The 23,231-nt window shown below is 45.1% G+C and overlaps 1 protein-coding gene across 9 annotated transcripts in view; it reads left to right on the top strand.

Moving 5' to 3' along the window:
- The window catches only part of fgfr3 (fibroblast growth factor receptor 3), a 177,291-nt gene that overhangs the window by 52,663 nt on the left and 101,397 nt on the right, over nt 1-23,231 (top strand). For all 9 annotated transcript variants that reach the window (XM_078223018.1, XM_078223028.1, XM_078222998.1 and 6 more), the window contains exons 3-4: nt 4,267-4,536; nt 18,041-18,094. In XM_078223018.1, the coding sequence (XP_078079144.1) occupies nt 4,267-4,536; nt 18,041-18,094 (324 nt within the window). The remainder of the gene's footprint in view (nt 1-4,266; nt 4,537-18,040; nt 18,095-23,231) is intronic.

Here is a 23,231-nt window from a genome sequence, read left to right as displayed (position 1 = left end):
AACCACTCTCTGCGTAAAGAACCTACCTTGGACATCCTTCCGATGTCTCCCACCATGAACCCTATAGTTATGCCCCCTAGTTACTGCTCCATTCACCTGAGGAAATAGTCTTTGAACGTTCACTCTATCTATCCCCCTCATCATCTTATAAACCTCTATCAAGTCTCCTCTCAACCTCCTCCGCTCCAAAGAGAAAAGCCCAAGTTCCCTCAACCTTTCCTCATAAGACCTACCCTCCAAACCAGGCAGCATCCTGGTAAATCTCCTTTGCACTCTCTCCAGTGTCTCCACATCCTTCTTGTATTGAGGTGACCAGAACTGCACACAATATTCCAAATGTGGTCTCACCAAGGTCCTGTACAGTTGCAGCATAACCCCACGGCTCTTAAACTCAAACCCCCTGTTAATGAACGCCAACACACTATAGGCCTTCTTCACGGCTCTATCCACTTGAGTGGCAACCTTCAGAGATCTATGGAAATGAACCCCAAGATCTCTCTGTTCCTCCACATTCTTCAGAACCCTACCTTTGATCCTGTAATCCACATTTAAATTTGTCCTACCAAAATGAATCGCCTCGCATTTGTCAGGGTTAAACTCCATTTGCCATTTTTCAGCCCAGCTCTGCATCCTATCTATATCTCTTTGCAGCCTACAACAGCCCTCCACCTCATCCACTACTCCACCAATCTTGGTGTCATCAGCAAATTTACTGATCCACCCTTCAGCCCCCTCCTCCAAGTCATTTATAAAAATGACAAATAGCAGAGGACCAAGCACTGATCCCTGTGGCACTCCGCTGGTAACCGGTTTCCAGTCCGAAAATTTTCCATCCACCACCACCCTCTGTCTTCTGTTAGATAGCCAGTTACCTATCCAATCGGCCAAACTTCCCTCTATCCCACACATCCTTACTTTCTTCATAAGCCGACCGTGGGGGACTTTATCAAACGCCTTACTAAAATCCATGTATATGACATCAACTGCACTACCTTCATCTACACAGTTAGTTACCTCCTCAAAAAATTCTATCAAATTTGTGAGGCAAGACTTGCCCTTCACAAATCCGTGCTGACTATCCCGGATTAAGCTGCATCTTTCTAAATGGTCGTAAATCCTATCCCTAAGGGCCTTTTCCATCAACTTACCGACCACCGAAGTAAGACTAACCAGCCTATAATTACCAGGGTCATTTCTATTCCCTTTCTTAAACAGAGGAACCACATTCACCACTCTCCAGTCCTCTGGCACCACCCCCGTGGACAGTGAGGACGCAAAGATCAATGCCAAAGGCTCTGCTATCTCATCCCTTGCCTCCCAAAGAATCCTAGGATATATTTCATCAGGCCCAGGGGACTTATCAACTTTCAGTTTATTCAAAATTGCTAGTACATCTTCCCTCCGAACATCTACTTCCTCCAGCCTATCAGCCTGTGACACCTTCTCTTCCTCAAAAACATGGCCCCTCTCCTTGGTGAACACCGAAGAAAAGTATTCATTCATCACCTCTCCTATCTCTTCTGACTCCATGCACAAATTCCTGCTGCCGTCCTTGACCGGCCCCAGCCTCACCCTGGTCGTTCTTTTATTCCTCACATAAGAGTAAAAAGCCTTGGGGTTTTCCTTGATCCGACCCGCCAAGGACTTCTCATGCCCCCTCCTAGCTCTCCTAAGCCCCTTTTTCAGCTCATTTCTTGCTAACTTGTAACCCTCCATCGAGCCAACTGAACCTTGTTTTCTCAACCTAACATACGCTTCCTTCTTCCTCTTGACAAGACATTCCACCTCTTTTGTGAACCATGGTTCCCTCACTCGGCCATTTCCTCTCTGCCTGGCAGGGACATACCTATCAAGGACACGCAGTATTTGTTCCTTGAAAAAGTTCCACTTATCATTAGTGCCTTTGCCTGACAATTTTTGTTCCCATCCTATGCTTCCTAATTCCCGCCTGATTGCATCATAATTACCTCTCCCCCAATTGTAAACTATGCCCTGCCGTATGGCCCTCTCCCTCTCCATTGCAATAACAAAAGACACCGAATTGTGGTCACTATCTCCAAAGTGCTCTCCCACAAACCAAATCCAACACTTGGCCCGGCTCATTTCCCATTACCAAATCCAATGTGGCCCCACCTCTTGTCGGCTTATCCACATATTGTGTCAGGAACCCCTCCTGCACACACTGCACAAAAACTGCCCTATCCGAACTATTCGACCTATAAAGGTTCCAATCAATATTTGGACGGTTAAAGTCCCCCATGACAACTACCCTGTGACCTCCACACCTATCCATAATCTGCTTAGCAATTTCTTGCTCCACATCTCTATTACTATTTGGGGGCCTATAGTAAACTCCTAACAACGTGACCGCTCCTTTCCTATTCCTAACCTCAGCCCATATTACCTCTGTAGGCAGATCCCCTTCAAAATGCCTTTCTGCAGCCATTACACTCTCCTTGATTAACAGTGCCACTCCTCCACCTCTTTTACCAGCTACCCTACACTTACTGAAACATCTATACCCCGGAACTTCCAACAACCATTCCTGTCCTTGTTCTACCCATGTCTCCGTAATGGCCACAACATCGTAGTCCCAAGTGCCAATCCACGCTCCAAGTTCACCTACCTTATTTCGGATGCTCCTTGCATTGAAGTATACACACTTCAACCCACCTTTTTGTCTGCTGTTACCCACCTTTGACCATGATACCCTTCCCAGTACCTCACTACACTCACTGACCTCTGGACTACAACTCATTTTCCCATCCCCCTGACAAATTAGTTTAAATCCCCCCGAAGAGCCGTAGCAAATTTCCCTCCCAGGATATTGGTGCCCCTCTGGTTCATAATCATCAATCATCAATCCATTCCTTCATCTGAACTTTTTCAATTCATGGACCTTGGCTAGGAAGCAGCAGAATTGCTTCCTGGGTTGAGGGTCTTGAGGTGGCTGATAGAGCCCAGCACATTCTACAGCACAAGGGTGACAGTGCTGGGCTCAGACAGGCCATAGTTCAGCAGTGGAGGCATCGCCACCAGTTTCATGGCTGGGACTGAGATTCGAGATTCGGTAGTCACAGCAGGAGCTTGCCGAAAGAGACAAACAGGGTATGGGCACAGTTGGACTTCACCTGGGCCGCGGTGCCAGTGCAAGGCTCAGTCTCAGAGGAGAGGGAGCTGTGATCCCATTCACAATCTGGTCTATCCAACCTAGCCTCTTGTCCTTCTTTCTGATCGGCCTATTGGGGTCACAACCCCGAGTTTGGGAACCATGGATCTAGGCTGAACTCCCTCACGAAATCTCTCTGCCATGCCACCAACTCCTGTTCCTTTAAGACCTTCCTTAAGAAAATTGTCCAAGGTCTTAGTCACTTCAGTTAAATGCCTTGCAATGTTTTTGCGTTAACGATGCTTTTTTGATGCAAGTTTTTGTTCGAACATCACCCACTTCCCTACCCGGAGTAACCTCTTACAGCAATGTGTGACTATAATTGTTTATGGCATGAATGGAAGGAAAACCAAGTATAAATTGTGACTGGATAAATGTGGTAGTTATGGGCAAACATTTTGTGTGTAATTTGCAAGAAAACTGGAAATATGCTGGGAGGTTGAATGGAGATCCATTAATTTTGCACTGCCAGTAATGGGCCATTTGTATCACAGAGTTGCCTTCACTGGCAGATACTCTAGTAGTAACCACCATGTCTAGAAAACCTCCAGAAATGTGTCTCCTCTATGCCAAACTATAAGCAGCAGCCAATACAAATAGCTCTGTCAGCGGCATGTCAAGGGGCATTGAAGTCCAGCTCGCAACCAAGAAACAGCGCGTGGACAAACCTCACACACATGTGCCGCTCCCTCTTGCTGACTAATTCTGCATGATAAATGGGTTGCATTTAACACAATAAAAGCCTTACAGAGAAGGGGTACCAGTTGTGGGATGTAAATCTGGCATGGATTCCTGCATTGGGATCTCCCAACACAAGAGATTTAGCACCCAAGTTCCAATTCTAGTCTCACATGTTTCAGCCTCAGTACCTCTGGGGCTGTCAGCCAGGTCATCTTGAAGCAAAGGTGGGAAGCAGTGTGGAATAAGGTCTCTCTTGACCTCAGGAACAACATTTGTGGAGACAAGGCAATTGGTTGAAGACGGGATGGATGCTGGGGGCGGGGGGAATACTTGAAAGATTAAAAACAGAAATAAATGGTGAAAATTAAACGTTTCAATGAACCCGCTGCTAAAACTGTGTCACTTTTTCTCCCCAGCTCCAGAGTCTTTGGGAAGCCAGCGCACCATCCTAGAAGAGTTCATTCTTGGCAATGGGGACACACTGGATCTGTCTTGCAATCCTCAAAGTTCCGCACTGACTCTGGTGTGGTTAAAAGATGGACTTAGAATTCTGCCGAACAACAGAACCCAAGTAGGACAGAAAGTGCTGAAAATTATCAATGTTTCATACGATGACTCTGGCATTTACTCCTGCAGACTCTGGCGCACCAATGAGATTCTGAGCAACTTCACAATAAAAGTCACAGGTGAGTGCTGTCAAGTCACAGCTGTCTATGTGCTAAATACATTACTATTTGGTAGCACAAAGAAATCGAGGCCAATAGGTCTCTGATATATTTGTTGAGTTAGCTAACTTCTGCAAAGGCAGCCAACCCTTGGAGATTGCAGTAAGCCTCAGTACCTCTGGGTTGACAAAAATAAAGGAATGGATTGAGAATGGTGCTGCAGTTGTTTTGTTACTGGTCTAGCATTCCTGGACTAATAACCTAGAGAACATGAGTTCCACCCCAAGCACAGCAGCTTGAGAATCTGGAAACTAGTCATGAACGGTTCACTTGTCATTAAAACTCTAATTGGTTCACCAATGTCCCCTGGAGAAGGAAATCTGTCGCCCTTACCCGGTCTGGCCTGTATGTGTCTCCAGACCCACGGCAAAACGGTTTACTCTTAAATGACCTCCAAAGTGGCCCACCAGGGCCCTCTAAGGTTCGGCAATATAAGCCCAGCAATGTCCACTTCAGAAGAATGATTAAAGGAACAAATAGGTGTGTAAATATCAGATGACAACAGCGTCAGACTTGAAAAATAATTTACTTGGGTGAGATAGCAGAATTGTTGACAGCTGTGGAACCAGACTGCAGTGGGAGTCAGAACTTCCTGGAGAGAAACTAAAATCTCTTTTTTTGGAAAATAAATCTACATCTTACTTACCTGCGATATTTATCATGCTAATGTCTTTACACTGGAAAGTACAAAGATTAAGAAAAGTGCAGACAAAGATATAATCTTGAAGTGTAAAGGCTCCACTTTCAAATATTAATTAGTGAAATATGAACATAACATTCAAATAGTGAAGCCTCAATCAGCTTCATTCAGCTCATTTTAAATACTCTCCGAGACCAGAAAAGAAGAAAAGCACAGTTTGAAATGCTCATTGCTCCCCAGGTGTAAGGTGCAAAAAAGGCAATAAAATTCTTACGAGGGTAGCAAAGTAAGAATGTATCTCAAGGGTGCCTCAGTCCCTCAACACTAGCAAAGCCTTGATTACTGCCCCCAGGTAAAATGAAAGAGTACATGAGCCTAAGCAATAAGCACTCTCACCCCGGGGAGGTGTCCATTGCAGCCTTACATCAGATGTTGTCATGCAAACATGAAGAAATCATTAAAAGGCCATATTATTACCATGGAAGCTGTTTATCTAATTGACAATGAGAATTGTCAAGAGTAGACACTGAAGGCAAGGGAATACTGCAACAGGGACATGGTAAGAGGAACTCAATGGTAAGTTTTAACATTCATTTGTAAAAGATACTTGCTCTGCAAAATATGAAACAATAATTTACTAAGGGAATAAACTTTGCATCAATGTTCTTCCCCGCCCCCTTCTTACAAAGATGGCATCCGCCATCCCTCGGTTCCTTGTTCTGCGTGCTGGTAGGTGAATCAACCGCAAAGGACTATGCAGCAAATTCAGATCTTATCCTCACTTAGAGCCCAAACATTGTACTCACATCAAAGTGTACTTGGCTCAGGTGACCAGTGGCATAGTGGTAATATTACTGGACTAATCCTCTGGAGCCAAATCCCATGCTGTGGAGATGCCGGCGTTGGACTGGGGTAAACACAGTAAGAGTTTTAACAACACCAGGTTAAAGTCCAACAGGTTTATTTGGTAGCAAATGCCATTAGCTTTCGGAGCCCTGCTCCTTCGTCAGATGGAGTGGATATCCACTCCATCTGACGAAGGAGCAGTGCTCTGAAAGCTAATGGCATTTGCTACCAAATAAACCTGTTGGACTTTAACCTGGTGTTGTTAAAACTCTTACAAATCCCATTGTCAGCTGGGAGAATTTAAATTCAAGTAATTATTAAATTTGCCATTAAAAAGCTAGTCTCAATATTAAATTGTGAAATTACCAGATTGTCAAAAAGCCTCACTGATATCTTTCAGGGCAGGAAATCGGCTATCCTTACCTGATCTGACCTACATGTGACTCCAATGTGCTTGACTCTTAACTGCCCTCTGAAATGGCCTAGCAAACCACTTAATTGTATGAAACCACTGCAGAAAGCACTCTGGGTGTACGACACCGCGTGGACTGCAGCTCAGCAGCACCTTCTCAAGGGCAATCAGGGGATAGGCAATAAATGCTGGTCTTCATCTCAGGAATGGTTTATTTAAGAAAAAGCTACTCAAGGCTTGCTGGAATCATTATCGGAAATGGATACAATTTTCTCCTCCTTAACCGAGTTTTCCTGTAGTTGTACTATGTCCAGTTATGTCAAGGAAGCAAACCTGGGTCCTTCACAGTTTATTTGCCTTAATTTGCTGAGTCATCATGATAGGTCATGTGTGGAAGCAAGGGATGACTATTTGTATTCAGTAGGGTGAAAGGTGTCTCTCTGATGGGAGGGATTTTCTTGCCCACAAGTTCCTACATCAGAGAGCATGGACAGGATCTACACTAAAGATCCTGCTCTGTCCCAACACATACGTTAGTCGCTTTGGTAGTACAGAACTTGAGTATTGCTGAGAAAAAGAGACATCTGTCGAAGCTTTTTGTCTTGTACTCTTCAGGACAAATTCACAAGAATACCAAATCTCAAAGGGAACAACAAATTGGAATGACAACATTCATTAGCTCCAAAGCACCCCACTGTAACAACTCCATTTTTGAAATTTTGAATTTGTTATCAAGCTGATATTAGTAGGAATATTGGAAAAGCCCTCAGGTCTGTTCCACCATCTGGTTAGCTCAATTGGAAAGATCTTGCAATATTACAGCACCTTTCATGACCTTGGGGCTCTCCGGAGCACTTTACAGCCAGACCTGTACTTTTATAATAAAGTCTCCCTTCAGATGTAGGAAATGTGCCTGGAAAATAAGTACTCTCCCAGAAGCTACGGAGAGCAGTATCATGTGCTGCAACTTTTTTCTATATTTCTTAGTTGCATCTAGTTGCCAATTTATAACATTACTTTTTAGTCAGGTGCTTTCACTTTGAGCCTTTATCTGAAATTGTTTTTTAAAAGATATTTTACACAAGGAAATAGTCAAGGAGAAAATATGATACCATTAAGGGCACTATTCTTATTGTCAAGAAGCAATATTTGGAGGATTATGACTCTTCCTGCTGTTGAAACCACAACATTTAGGAACATACAGCCCAGCCCAAATCATCCAGGTGACTGAGATTTTCTGCCTGAAAAAGTGCCGGAAGCAGTTTCAATAGTAACTTGCATAAGGGAGTTGAATGAAAGAACAGGGAACAGCCCTTTAGAAGAACTGACACAGATATGCTGGGCCAAATGGTCTCTTTCTGTGCTGTGTCATTTTATAAATGGTCTGTCTGGGAGACAAATTGCAACAGGTAACAGTTCGCCAAGATTTATTTTTTAAAAAGCGAATGGTCTTTGGGAAATGTGCGAATTGTAACATCATTCTACAGTCTAAAACGGCAAGATTTCTACAATAACCTGAGCTTTAATAATTCTCTCATGAAGGCTTGGCTCTGGAAATTGTAACTGTGCTTGGCTGTAGTGGGTGTCATTTTCAGTTTGGTCGAATGGAGGAAACCTGGCAAAGCAGATCACTCACGCCAGCTGATTTTCAATCTGTTGAAATCAATGCAATGTAAATCTAGTGGGTTCTGTAGAGGGCAGGTGATCCCTTCTGCCAGGTTACTGGCCAGATGGCAAAGTTGGAAAGGGCTCCTTGTGAATCAGCAACAACATAAGGCTGCGTTTTCAATAATTCCTCTGATGACAATAAACATGAAGTTCCGCCAAGTGGAGAATGATGCTGACAATTTAGCAGATAATTTAGGAGGTGTGAGCATGAGGTGTTCGAGGAACCTCCTTAAAAGTGAGTATTTAAGCAATTGCACTGGAGTTCTGGAGAGTAGGGTCAAAGTGACGGCAGGCTACATTCCATGTGATGAGGACATGAGCTATGACAGGGGGCTGCAGCGGTACCTTGGAGTATGGTCCTGGATGGATTCAACAAAGTTATATCAGAAACAAATCCAGGCCGTTGAGACTTGTTGGATGTGAATTTTGAATTGATGAATTGTGTAATTTTTGATTTGTCTATATCATAGAAATCATAGAAACCCTACAGTGCAGAAAGAGGCCATTCGGCCCATCGAGTCTGCACCAACCACAATCCCACCCAGGCCCTACCCCTACATATTTTATCCACTAATCCCTCTAACCTACGCATCTCAGGAAACTAAGGGGCAATTTTAGCATGGCCAATCAACCTAACCCGCACATCTTTGGACTGTGGGAGGAAACCGGAGCACCCGGAGGAAACCCACGCAGACATGGGGAGAATGTGCAAACTCCACACAGACAGTGACCCAAGCCAGGAATCGAACCCAGGTCCCTGGAGCTGTGAAGCAGCAGTGCTAACCACTGTGCTACCGTGCCGCCCCCATATCACATATATGATGTGATCTTTAGGTATAGGAATGGTGAGTACAAGAATAATGAATATATGAGAATGTGTTTACACAATGGTGTTGACCTATTAAAAGTATATGTGCACAAATAGAAATTTTTACCCAACTTTCTTCCTCCGATTTTAACTTTATTCTTTCCTCTTTGAGGCTTTACGTTTGAAAATGGTTCTGCGGGCACCGATTACCTTTCTTTACTCACTTTTCACTTGGGTCTTGACACTGTGAGTTGGCAGACTAAGGCAACAATATCATTCTATTAATGAAGCTGAGGGTTCATAACCAAGGCCAAACCTGCCCTTAATCAATATGCATTCATTTCCAGTTTGGACCATTGGATAATGATTAGGAGCAGAAACCTTAGCCAGTTTTGCCTTCACTAGCCAAGAAATGGTGAGGCTTTTACTGCCATCTCGGCTGAGATGAGCTATGTCGGCACAGGCAGAGACATTCATTGGCTGGATGGCTCAGTTTCTCACTAGATAAATACATTAGAAGAGCAGTGTTTAATTATTAGGAATCTTTGTAGGCCTAGTTAGGCTTAAAGGGATATCTTTAGGAATTTACTGCATGCAAATTCTTAATGTAAACAAATAGCCTTCTTCAACCTGATAACAAACTGTGAGTTTGCCTTGGTCACTGAGACCACAAGGGAGGCATTCAAGCGCTGAAGGCTTTGGAGAGAAGAGCTTTGATCCCTTATTTCAAAGGTTTGAGAAATGAGTAAATGCTAGAGAAACTTGGCCCTTTCACCTTAGAAAGGAGGTATTTGAGAGATAATATTAAAGGACATAGGATAGTTAATGGGATATTACTTGAACTAAATTTTAAAATTAAGACAAAGATGTATAGGTTCAAAGCAGTAAATGGTAAATTTAGGATGACTCATGCATACGCACTGACCAATAAATTTGAATTGGCCTCCAGCTGGAAGACAAAATCCTGGATTCATTTATCAATTATTTGGATGGTGTAGTGGGTGGACTTTAGGTGTCATATTAGATGAAGGGACGACAAATGATTTTCCAGATCTCTCACTGTCTTCAAAAATCATTGTATTGAGGAGATTCTGTCAGAACTATAACTTGCAGTTTTGCTCTATACTCAATCTCTTATCAGTAACAGTTTGAAATGTCCCAAATCTTACCATAGTCCACCACCTTTCCTAATGGAATGGTTCCTTTAATTGAGTTTTACAATGAAGCTGTGAGAGGAATGCTGCTTCCTGTAGAAGGTGAAGACTAGTGCAAGTGTTTTAATTCCTAGTTTATGGCCATGTATATTAAAGGAACCCCATGTTTCCATTTGCCTGGGTTGTTTCTTTTTATTCATTCACGGGATGTGGGCATTTATTGCCATCCATAATTGACCTTGTTGATGACTGATTGCAAATTGATTGACTCTAGTATGTGAATATTGAAACCAGCTGGGCTGCTGGCATTTCACATGTTCCTTTGTTTGGAGGCTTGCTGAAATAAATTAGCCTTTGTGTGTAAAATTGAACTCTGGATCACATGTGAATTGTCTCCTTCCAGATAAGCCTTACCACTTTTCCCAGCCAGCTCCGCTTCCTCTTACTGCCTCCCCAGACTTGCCCCACCTTCACAGGCCTGATGCCCTCTCCTACTGGACCTGTGACCCTCCTTCCCAAATTTCCAGACGCTTCACTATGGGTGCATACAATGTCATCTATTCCCACAGTCACTAGATTTAAAGCGAAACTCTTGCTTCAAACAAGGGACAATGCGGCAGGAACTGGGCTGGACTATCATCTGCTGTACTTGGGACTTGCTAAGTGATTCAAGCAGCTGCATTCAATTGAAACAATGTGCACATTGCTGGGAGGTAGTTCTGGAGTTGATCAAGTGACGGATGAAAGGGAGCTCTCTGTGTGAAAGAATTTTCACCCATGTCCTGCTCCATTAAAGTGTGCACCTGTTAGGCAAATACCATTAATGCAAACTTATGGAAGATTGGCAAATGCATTTGTCTTGTCAGGAGTGACCATATCAAGGTCTGTACTGACTAACCTATGCTAATTTGATAGCAGAAAGTATCATTCATTACATGTCAACCTTGTCTGAGCGGAAGCACCCTCACCTCCCTGTTAGAAGGTTAAGGCTTTAGCTTCACTGCAAGGACTTTAGCAGATGACCCAGGGGCACACTTCAGCACAGTATGAGCGAATGCTATCCTGATGTGGAGATGCCGGCGTTGGACTGGGGTAAGCACAGTAAGAAGTCTTACAACACCAGGTTAAAGTCCAACAGGTTTATTTGGTAGCAAATACCATAAGCTTTCGGAGCACTGCTCCTTCGTCAGATGGAGTGGAAATGTGCTCTCAAACAGTTCCAACAGACACAAAATCAAGTTGCAGAATACTGATTAGAATGCGAATCCTACAGCCAGCCAGGTCTTAAAGGTACAGACAATGTGGGTGGAGGGAACATTAAACACAGGTTAAAGAGATGTGTATTGTCTCCAGACAGAACAGCTGGTGAGATTCTGCAAGCCCAGGAGGCAAGCTGTGGGGGTTACTGATAATGTGACATAAATCCAACATCCCGGTTTAGGCCGTCCTCATGTGTGCGGAACTTGGCTATCAGTTTCTGCTCAGCGACTCTGCGCTGTCGTGTGTCGTGAAGGCCGCCTTGGAGAACGCTTACCTGAAGATTCAAGGTTGAATGCCCGTGACTGCTGAAGTGCTCCCCCACAGGAAGAGAACAGTCTTGCCTGGTGATTGTCGAGCGGTGTTCATTCATCCGTTGTCGTAGTGTCTGCATGGTTTCCCCAATGTACCATGCCTCGGGACATGCCTGGGCTTGCAGAATCTCACTAGCTGTTCTGTCTGGAGACAATACACATCTCTTTACCTGTGTTTAATGTTCCCTCCACCCACATTGTCTGTACCTTTAAGACCTGGCTGGTTGTAGGATTCGCATTCTAATCAGTATTCTGCAACTTGATTTTGTGTCTGTTTGCACTGTTTGAGAGCACATTTCCACTCCATCTGACGAAAGAGCAGTGCTCCGAAAGCTTATGGTATTTGCTACCAAATAAACCTGTTCAAATGCTATCCTGGCAGAGGCACCATTTACATTTCAGAAGCACTTAATGGCCAGTGAAGTACTTGGGGGCACCCAGAGATTGTAAAAGGTGCCATTCACATTCGAGCTCTTCCGTTATCATTGATAATTTCTTGGGTAAATGCGCATTGTTATTTGTTACTGAGTCATTAGGAGCCAAAGATCCTACATTTGTTCCAGTCTATGCTGAGCTAGCTGAGTTTAAGTCATGGTTAGGTGCTTTGATTGGCTTCCGTACTCCTTGGCTCAAGAGAAAAATAAATCAGCCAGCTTTGTGTGCCTAATTACTGGAAAGTGTTTGTGTGTGTTGGGAAGGAAAGAAGTTACTTCAGCTGTGATATTCAGTATATTCAAATAATAGTCCCATCCTCAAATGTCTATGTTCATGTATGAATATGGGAAGACACTTCTCCAATTCTAGCCTCCTGAACATTCATTCATTGCTATAAGAAGGACGTGGAAGCGCTGGAAAGAGTACAGAGGAGATTTACCAGGATGCTGCCTGGTTTGGAGGGTAGGTCTTATGAGGAAAGGTTGAGGGAACTGGGGCTGTTCTCTCTGGAGCGGAGGAGGCTGAGGGGAGACTTAATAGAGGTTTATAAAATGATGAAGGGGATAGATAGAGTGAACGTTCAAAGACTATTTCCTCGGGTGGATGGGGCTATAACAAGGGGGCATAACTATAGGGTTCGTGGTGGGAGATATAGGAAGGATATCAGAGGTAGGTTCTTTACGCAGAGAGTGGTTGGGGTGTGGAATGGACTGCCTGCAGTGATAGTGGAGTCAGACACTTTAGGAACATTTAAGCGGTTATTGGATAGGCACATAGAGCACACCAGGATGATAGGGAGTGGGATAGCTTGCTCTTGGTTTCAGATAAAGCTCGGCACAACATCGTGGGCCGAAGGGCCTGTTCTGTGCTGTACTGTTCTATGTTCTATGCTCTACCATTGGTGAGCAAGCCTTTAGCAATCAGGCTCTAAGCTCTGGATGGTCTTCTTTTAACCTTCTCTCTCCTCATTTAAGATGCTTCTTAAAACCTAACCTAATCCTTTTTACAAGCCTGTCTTCTGTTCTAATACCCCTCCCTTACGTGGCTTGATATCAATGCTCCCATGATGCACCAAGGGATCTTTTACCATGTTAAGGACACCATATAAATGAAAGCTGTTTTAAATTGACTCTGAGAATCAAATGCACGTACAGTTGTGACTAATTTCAAAGTGTAGTGCAGTGGAATGTTGATCCAGCTGTGAGGGCAGATGGGGCCTCCATTTATTGTCTCATCCAAGGGATGGCACATCAGACGGTACAGCACTGTACAATTGGATTACGTGATTAAATCTTTGGAGCGTGTTTTGAGCTCTCAAACTTTTGACTCAGATCCACGACTGACAGTCAGATTGGAAATTAGAGTCAAATTAAGCATGGTTTTGGATTGAAACTGTCCAAGCTCATTTCATCCAGGATCTTTAAAAAGAGGAGACTTTCTTGTTGAGTTTGATTGGAACCAAGATCCCAGAAGGAAAAAGCCAGTGTCTAACCCACAGTGAAACTCCATTCACAAGCAAAGGGTTTCATCTGATATTTTCTCTCCCAGACCCTGGCCTTTATCTGCTACTAACCACGTTCATTTTGTGCAGACCCAACCAGGTAACATAAAAAGTGACCACTCATGAGCAAGGCCACTCATTCACAGAAAATGCGGACAGAATCATGGAATTCGATCCCCTGAAGTAGCTGTAAAACAGCCAGAATCCCATCCGAATCAAACAGTGTGGTTCATTCAGTTGTTGAGCCAGTACAGAAGAATACTCAAAGTTCCCCAAAGAACAATGGCAGATTTGGATATTATAAAAGTGGAATTTCGCTTGTTATACTCAGCTGCCAATGTGACTTACATTCCATTCGCTGGATATTGTGAGTGGTTGAATTAGACTGAGTGAGATAAATGGACGATGAGGCAGAGGAGGAGGAGGTGCCAATCGTACAAGACCACAGGCAGTACTTGCCCAGGTGACCATCCCATGTGTCGGCTTTTGCTATCAAACTGAAAAGCTAACCTTCACCCAGCATCCATACTCAAATCTCCTGTCAGATTTGCTCGGCAGAAGTCCTTTTCAATTCCCCCCCTTCCTCAATACTGAAGCCAGTTATTAGTGCCTTCCTCGATCAACCAACTCAGCACAGACCTGAGACTGAATCTGTGAATGTGAGATTCTGTAGAGGATTGATTCTATAAAAACATGACCTAAATGACTTTCTTCACTGAAAACCCCAATTCATGCTGAAATGGTTTGGAAGCAGGACATGGGAAGCTTGCCAGAGCCAGATTTAACTGATATATGAACCTACACCTAAATGCAGTAACTGTTTAGGTGTGCAACGCGTGCACAGAGCTTCACTGTTTTGAGATCACCAGACATTTCTCTTAAAGGGTAACGTCTACCTTCCATACTCATAAAAACTGCAGTATAAATTATAAGTAAGAATATTCTATGATACATACTTCAGATACTGTGCCCATTAAGTCTTTTGGAGAACGATCCCAACTCACTGAAGCTGTTTGCGTTGAGACCATGGGCTCAAACTCCAAGATATGGAGATGCCGGCGTTGGACTGGGGTAAGCACAGTAAGAAGTCTCGCAACACCAGGTTAAAGTCCAATAGGTTTATTTGGTAGCTTTATTTGTGGCTTGTGCTACCAAATAAACCTGTTGGACTTTAACCTGGTGTTGTGAGACTTCTTACTGTGCTCAAGCTCCAATCCAGAGACTTAAGCACGTAATCTCGGTTGATTCTCCAGAACAGTACTGAAGCACCCGAGATGTTAATTTGAGGCCTGTTCTGGTGAAGGTATAAGATCCCATCACGCCATTCAAGGAAGAACAGGTTGGGAGATGTTGTCCTGGTTTCCTGGCCAACATTTCTTGTTGAATCAATAGCATCGAAGCAGATGTGAGGTAATGCGATTTGGAAGGTCTACCGCAGAAGGAAAGTATGCAGTAAATAGTAGAGCCCTTAGAAATATTAGCGTACAGAGGGACCTAGGTGTGCAGATCCACAGTTCCCTGAAAGTGGCAACTCGGGTGGACAAGGTGGTGAAGATAGCGTAAGGCATGCTGGCCTTCATCGGTCAGAACGTTGAGTATAGGAATTGGAAAATCATGTTGCAGCTGATTAGGCCACATTTGGAGTATTGTGTACAGTTCTGGTTGCCAAACTACCGGAAGCATGTTGATTCATTGGAAAGGGTGCAGGAGAGATTTACCAGGATGTTGCCTGGTTTGGAGGATATGGACCATGAAGAAAGGTTGAATAAACATGGATTGTTTTCATTGGAGTGGCAGAGGATGAGGGGGGGACCTGATAGAGGATTACAAGATTATGACAGGCTTGGATTGAGTGGATAGTCAGAATCTTTTTCCCAGGGTTGAAGAGTCAATTACTCGAGGGCATAGGTTGGGAGTGAGAGGGGGAAAGTTTAAAAGAGATGTAAGGGCAAGTTTTTCACACAGAGAGTGGTGAATGCCTGGAACGCGCTGCCGGAGGAGGTGGTGGAAGCAGATTCTATAACAACAGTTAAGAGGCATCTGGATAGATACATAAATAGACAGGGAATAGAGGGATATGGACCACGTAGAAGCAAGAAAGTATTAGAGAGGCATCTGTATCGGCACAGACTTGGTGGGCCGAAGGGCCTGTTCCTGTGCTGTCGTGTTCTTTGTTCTTCAGATTGACTGGTCATTTATTTATTGCTGGTTTGTGGGAGTTTGCTGTGCACAAACTGGCAGACAGTTCAGAAATTATTAATGAGTTCTGGTGTACTTGGGACATCATAAAGCTAAGAAAAGTGTTGTGTACAAACGGAAGTTCTTTCTGCCTTTATATGGGAATCACAGAAGGAGGCTACTCGGCCCATCATTTCTGTACCAGCCGTCTGAACGAACAATTCACCGGGTGCCACTGTCCTTGCACATCATTCCTTTTCAGATAACAATTCAATTGCCTCAATTGAACCTCCCTCCACTGACTGTACTTTCAAGGCGCACTCCGCTGCGCCTAAAAGATTTTTCTCAGGTTGCTTTTGCCAATTACTTTCAAATCTCCTCATTCTTGATCTGTTTGCCAAGCATGAGGTCGTTAGGTCAATTTGACATCTCTTATCAAAATGGCAACTTCCACCCCACCCCCTCAGCCCCACACCCTAACACTGGCAGGGGACAGGCGCACTGAAGTAAAATTATTCTTTTTTAAATTTAGCAGCCTCACTCACAAACAAATCTTGAGTAGGTGCATCATGTGTGTGGTGCTGGGTCTCACAGAGCAGCAATGGCGCATGCCCTGTTCGGCGATGGTGAGGGGGGGGGGGGATCCTGGTGCTGAGCGTCGGATCGCCATGGAAACGAGCGAGAAGGCGGGTGTGGGGCAGCGACCGTTGGTTGGCGGGAGGAGTGTGAGGGAGCCACTGTCACCCATGGTTCGCCGCCGGTGTCTCCAATCCTGCCGATTTTCACCAAAGCTGTGGGAGAGCCGGCTGATGGGCGGGCGGGAATGAAGGTACAGCGGGCCCGCACCATTAATTGGCCGCGTTTAAATAGGTAAACATCCGAGGGTCTGGAAATTTCCATGGGGGCGGGCGGGCGGCCATTTTACCGAAGCTGCTTCGTTCCAACCTGCCAGGAACAGGGGGTCAAACTGCCTGCGGAAAAGGGAATTCATTGGATTGTAAACAAGTAGAAGGTTTTTTTTAAGCAAGTTTATTCCATGATAGAAAAATACCTTGACTTGGTCAATTTGAAAATGCAGATATTTTTATTCTCTTTTTAAAAAAAGGATCATGAACAGCAGCCATGGCAATGGTGACATAGTTGTGCCAGAATGTGCCCCACTTCCCCTGTACACCAATTAACTTTTATTCCCCATTAACTTTCCTTTCTTCCTCCCATTTATTTTTTCTCCCCATTAATTTTTCTTCCCATTAATTTCCCCCTGTTCATTCCCCCCCGTTAATTCCCCCCCGTTAATTCCCCCCCCGTTAATTCCCCCCCGTTAATTCCCCCCCCCGTTAATTCCACCCCCGTTAATTCCCCCCCGTTAATTCCCCCCCATTAATTCCCCCCCCGTTAATTCCCCCCCGTTAATTCCCCCCCCTGTTAATTCCCCCCCCCGTTAATTCCCCCCCCCGTTAATTCCCCCCCCCGTTAATTCCCCCCCCGTTAATTCCCCCCCGTTAATTCCCCCCCCCCGTTAATTCCCCCCCCCCCGTTAATTCCCCCCCCCCCCGTTAATTCCCCCCCCCCCCCCGTTAATTCCCCCCCCCCCCCCCCCGTTAATTGTTCTCTTCCCCTCCCCCCATATTATTTTTTCTTCCCCAGGAACCTTCCTCCTCCTCCCGTCAGGGCAGGAGGTTACTAGAAATGAACCTGCCTCCGTGGCCAAAAACGCTGCTCGCTGTTGTGTTAACTGACCAGAGATAGTGGGAGTTCGAGGTACTCCAGTTCTTCATGCTCCTGATAACTGGATGGGAAAAACAAGCTTGCTCCTCCCAGGGGGTATAGGTTTAAGTTAAGGGGCGGGATATTGATAGGAGATGTAAGGAAAAACTTTTTTACCCAGAGGGTGGTGGGAATCTGGAACTGACTGCCTGAAAGGGTGGTAGAGGTGGGAACCCTCATAACATTTAAGAAGTATTTAGATGAGCACTTGAAATGCCAAAGCATACAAGGCTACAGGCCAAGTGCTGGAAATTGGGATTAGGATAGGTGCTTGATGGCCAGTGAGGACACAATGGGCTGAAGGGCCTCTTTCCATACTGTAAAACTTTTTGACTCCTCAATTTCCACCCCTGCTGGAAAATAGGACAGGTTTGGGGGTGACTTGATGCTTCCATCCCTTAGTTCTGGCTGACTCCTTTACAGTGAGTTTTGCATGTTGACTACAGTGCAATATTATACTGATGAGAGGTTTATTTTGTTTTCAGATTCTTTGTCTTCGGGTGATGATGAAGATGATGATGATGGATCTGAGGATGCAGGTACTGTACCAATGATGGAGAAAGCTCTGTTATCTTTCCAGTTCTCAAACTTAGGAATCGACTGGCTCTATTTAAAGAAAAACTAAGAACATTTGGCTGGCACTTGGGACTCAGTAATTGTGGTGGAAACTAGTTAGTCACCTTGTTGCTGATTGTGAGATGGCAGGGGAGGCAGTGTTGTCACTTGACTGGTAATCCAGAGACTCAGGGTAATGCTCTGGGGACCCGATTTCAATTCCTATCACGGCAGATGATGGAAGCACAGGGTCGCAAAGGCACAGAATGTACTCTGGGTGAGAGACTTCAATGCCCATCACCAAGAGAGGCTTGGGAGCACCACTACAGACCAAACTAGCCAAATCCCAATATACATAGCTGCTAGATTGAGACTATTTTAATTCATTCGTGGGACATGGGCATCGCTGGCTGGCCAGCATTTATTGCCTATCCCTAGTTGCCCTTGAGAAGGTGTTGAGCTGCCTTCTTGAGTTGTTGCAGTCCATGTTCAGTGGATTGACCCACAATGCCATTAGGGAGGGAATTCCAGCGACTGTGAAGGAACGGCGATATATTTCCAAGTCAGGGTGGTGAGTGGCTTGGAGGGGAACTATCAGCTGATGATGTTCCCATTTATCTGCTGCCCTTGTCCTTCTAGACGGAAGTGGTCGTGGGTTTGGAAGGTGCTGTCTAAGGATCTTTGGTGAATTGCTGCAGTGCATCTTGTAGATAGCACACACTGCTGCTACTGAGCATTGGTGGTGGAGGGAGTGGATATTTGTAGATGTGGTGCCAATCAAGCGGGCTGCTTTGTCCTGGATGGTGTCAAGCTTCTTGAGTGTTGTTGGAGCTGCACCCATCCAGGCAAGTGGGAGTATTCCATCACACTCCTGACTTGTGCTTTGTAGATGGTGGATAGGCTTTGGGGAGTCAGGAGGTGAGTTACTCGCTGCAGTATTCCTAGCCTCTGACCTGCTCTTGTAGCCACTGTGTTTATGTGGTGAGTCCAGTTGAGTTTCTGGTCAATGGTAACCCCAAGGATGTTGACAGTGGGGGATTCAGTGATGGTTACACCATTGAATGTTAAGGGGCGGTGGTTAGAGTGTCTCTTATTGGTGATGGTCATTACCTGGTATTTGTGTGGCGCGAATGTTATTTGCCACTTGTCAGCCCAAGCCTGGCTATTGTCCAGATCTTGTTGCATTTGAACATGGACTGCTTCAGTATCTGAGGAGTCGTGAATGGTGCTGAACATTGTGCAATCATCAGTGAACATCCCCACTTCTTGACCTTATGACAGAGGGAAGGTCATTGATGAAGCAGCTGAAGATTGTTGGGCCTAGGACATTACCCTGAGGGACTCCTGCAGAGACGTCATGGAGCTGAGATGACTGGCCCTCCACAACCATCTTCCTATGTACCAGGATGACTTCAACCAGCGGAGAATTTGCCCCCGATACCCATTGATTCCAGTTTTGCTAGGGCTCCTTGATGTCACACTCAGTTAAATGCAGCCCTGATGTCAAGGGCTGTCACTCTCACCTCACCTCTGGAATTCAGCTCTTTTGTCCATGTTTGAACCAAGGCTGCAGTGAGGTCAGGAGCTGAGTGACCCATAGCGAAACCTAAACTGGGCGTCACTGAGCAGGTTATTGCTGAGCAGGTGCTGCTTGATAGCATTGTTGATGACCCCTTCCATCACTTTACTGATGATCGAAAGTAGACTGATTGGGCGGTAATTGGCCGGGTTGGATTTGTCCTGCTTTTTGTGTAAAGGAAATACCTGGGCAATTTTCCACATTGTTGGGTAGTTGCCAGTGTTGTAACTGTACTGGAAGAGTTTGGCTAGAGGAGCGGCAAGTTCTGGAGCACAAGTCTTCAATGCTATTGCTGGAATGCTATCAGGGCCCATTGCCTTTGCAGCATCCAGTGCCTCCAACCATTTCTTGATATCACGTGGAGTGAATCAAATTGGCTGGAGACTGGCGTCTGAGATGCTGGGGACCATTGAAGGAGGCCAAGATGGATCATCCACTTGGCACTTCTGGCTGAAGATTGCTGCGAATACTTCAGCCTTACCCGTTGCACTGATGTGCTGGGCTCCTCCATCATTGAGGATGGGGATATTTGTGGAGCCTCCTCCCCCAGTGAGTTGTCTAATTGTCCACCACCATTCTCGATTGGATGTGGAAGGACTGCAGAGCTTCGATCTGATCCGTTGGTTGTGGGATCGCTTGCTGTTTTTGCCGTTTGGCATGCAAGTAGTCCTGTTTGGTAGCTTCATCAGGTTGACACCTCATTTTTAGGTATGCCTGGTGTTGGTCCTGGCATGCCCTCCTGCACTCTCCAGTGAACCAGGGTTGATCCCCTGGCTTGATGGTAATGGTTGAGTGGGGGATATGCCAGGCCATGAGGTTGCAGATTGTGCTGGAGTACAATTCTGCTGTTATTGATGGCCCACAGCGCCTCATGGATGCCCAGTCTTGAGTTGCTAGATCGGTTCAAAGTCTGTCCCATTTAGCACGGTGATAGTGCCACACAACACGATGGAGGTTATTCTCAATGTGAAGGCGGGACTTCATCTCCACAAGGACTGTGCGGTGGTCACTCTTACCAATACTGTCATGAACAGATGCATCTGCAGGCGGCAGATTGGTAAGGATGAGGTCAGGTATGTCATTTCCTCATGTTGGTTCCATCACCACCTGCTGCAGACCCAGTCTAGCAGTTACATCCTTTAGGATCAGCTTAATCAGTAGTGCATGTATCTGTTGAGTCCTTTTGGAAACAAAGTCCCATCTTCACATTGAGGTTGACCTCTGGGCTAATTGGGATAGACTTTGAACAGATCAGCAGCTCAAAACTGGGGATCCATGAGGCACTGTGGGCCATCAGCAGCAGCGGAATTGTACTCAACCACAGTCTGTAACCTCATGGCCTGGCATATACCCCACTCTACCATTACCACCAAGCTAAGGGTTCAAACTTGGTTCAATGTAGAGTGCCGAAGGACGTGCCAGGAGCAACACAAGGTATCAACCTGGTGAAGCTACAAAACATGGCTACTTGTGTGCCAAACAGCATAAGCAACAACTAATAGGCAGATCTAAGCGATCCCACAATGAACGGATCAAATCTAAGCTCTGCAATCCTGCCACATCCTGCCATGAATGGTGGTGGACAATTAAATAACTCACTGGAGGAGGAAGCTCCACAAATATCCCCATCCTCAAAGATGGAGGAGCCCAGCACATACTTTGCTTTTCCTTGTATTTATTCAATTTATTTATTATTTATTACTAACTCTTTAAAAAAAAAAGTGGTGTCTTGTCATAGAGTATCTCTACAATCAACCTGGACTGATTAATGAGAACGCTAACTGTTAAAAATCATCCTGTACTGTTCTTTAGAATATTTACTGTGGGCTGCCTCAAGTTTGGGAGGGTGGAAGGCTGATGTCACCAGCCAATTTTCCCTTCCCTGATACACACTCGAGAGAGGGAGCACAATTGTATAAGTATGTGGGCTGAATTTTATAGAGTAACATATTCCCCATCTACCTGGTTGTGAGCCCTCTGACCCAGAAACCAGCTGGTTTTGCGCTGAGAACAGCCATTATTTATTTAGAGTGGGACCTCGGAACAATTCAGACCTTGAAGCAGGGAGGTGAAAAAAGGGAGCATTTACAGTACGACCTGATTGATTTTAAACGGAAAGGATGGGGCAGTGGGTCTGATTGCACCGCTGTCGACTTTCTGAAAAAGGTAACCAATTAGCCTCCTGCTTTGTGATAAAACTCTGTAACTTGTTATGGATGTGCAAGCCCTCAAAGACGAGATTTGGCATGTTGTCTATTTGCGGAACACATGCCAATCTCATAATTCCCACCCAATAAAGATACGTGCTTCTAGCACAGATTACCACATAATGATTAATGGGTCTGTGGAATTCATTGCCACAGAGGGCTGTGGAGGCCGAGACGTTGAGCGTCTTCAAGACAGAAATTGATAAATTCTTGATTTCTCGAGGAATTAAGGGCTATGGGGAGAGAGCGGGTAAATGGAGTTGAAATCAACCATGATTGAATGGTGGAGTGGACTCGATGGGCCGAATGGCCTTACTTCCGCTCCTATGTCTTATGGTCTTATGGTCTTAAGAGTGAGAAACCCATTTTCCCCCCTCTTCCTCCACTCCCTGCAGCCAATTGCCACGCCTCCAACTGCATAGTGTAGTCTTCTCACGTCAAGGATCAAACCCAATCCTTTCTGGTCTCAGCAACTACCCTCTACCCATCAGGGAACCACTTACAAACATTTAGAAAGGAGATCCACAGAAGGCAGAACTGCAGAAATCTCTTGTACTGCCAGCCAACTGTTTACAGCAGACGATCACGCTTGTCAAAGCCAGCAGGCACTGGGTTGCTTTAAAGTAGCTGCTCTCAGCTGACACTCCCACTGCTCCATGTGGAACACCACCATGGGGACACTTCATGGCTCACAGCTCTGTGTGCATGGTGCCAACAGGAATGGCACTGGCACCATGCCCTTCTGCTTGTGATGGCATGTGCCATTTCCAGCAGAAATAGCACTGTCTTGTTTACAGTGTGAGTGAGCTGGTGATGGTGAAACAGCAATCTCATTAGTGGATTATAGAACAGGTAATTTTCACAGGAGTTAGCACTTTGTTATTTTGTTGGCTCTCGTAACAATTACTACAGAGGAGGAGAGATCAAATGCGTGCGATTACAAAGGAGCATTCTTTCTGGTGTTGAGGAAGGCTCCAGAATCGTAGTGAAATTCTGGTTGAGAATATGATGAATGTATTTGCATGAAATGTTCCGTGTCATACATAAAGTATCGGTCAGTGGCATGCCTGAACCAGGAGTTCCATGGTTTGGACCAAAATTGGGCCTCTTCAAATTGGTCAACGTGTGCATCCAGCCTCCACATACAGATCACTACTTCTGCAATGTCAAATTTCAGGCCATCCACCTCGCAAGTAAGAACCTTAAGTAAGTATTGTTGGGTGCTGGGAGGAGAATGGGGAAGGTGGCAATCATGGCTGGCAGCGGCTGTCAGGCGTGATGTGGTAGCGTGATGAATATTTCTGCTCTTCCTGATTGCACATCCAAACTAAATTT

Source organism: Mustelus asterias, chromosome 1 (genome assembly GCF_964213995.1).
Source record: "Mustelus asterias chromosome 1, sMusAst1.hap1.1, whole genome shotgun sequence".
In the NCBI taxonomy this organism is placed as follows: Eukaryota; Metazoa; Chordata; class Chondrichthyes; order Carcharhiniformes; family Triakidae; genus Mustelus; species Mustelus asterias.
The sequence above is the reverse complement of the archived record's forward strand: the minus strand, read 5'-3'. Positions and strand labels throughout refer to the sequence as shown.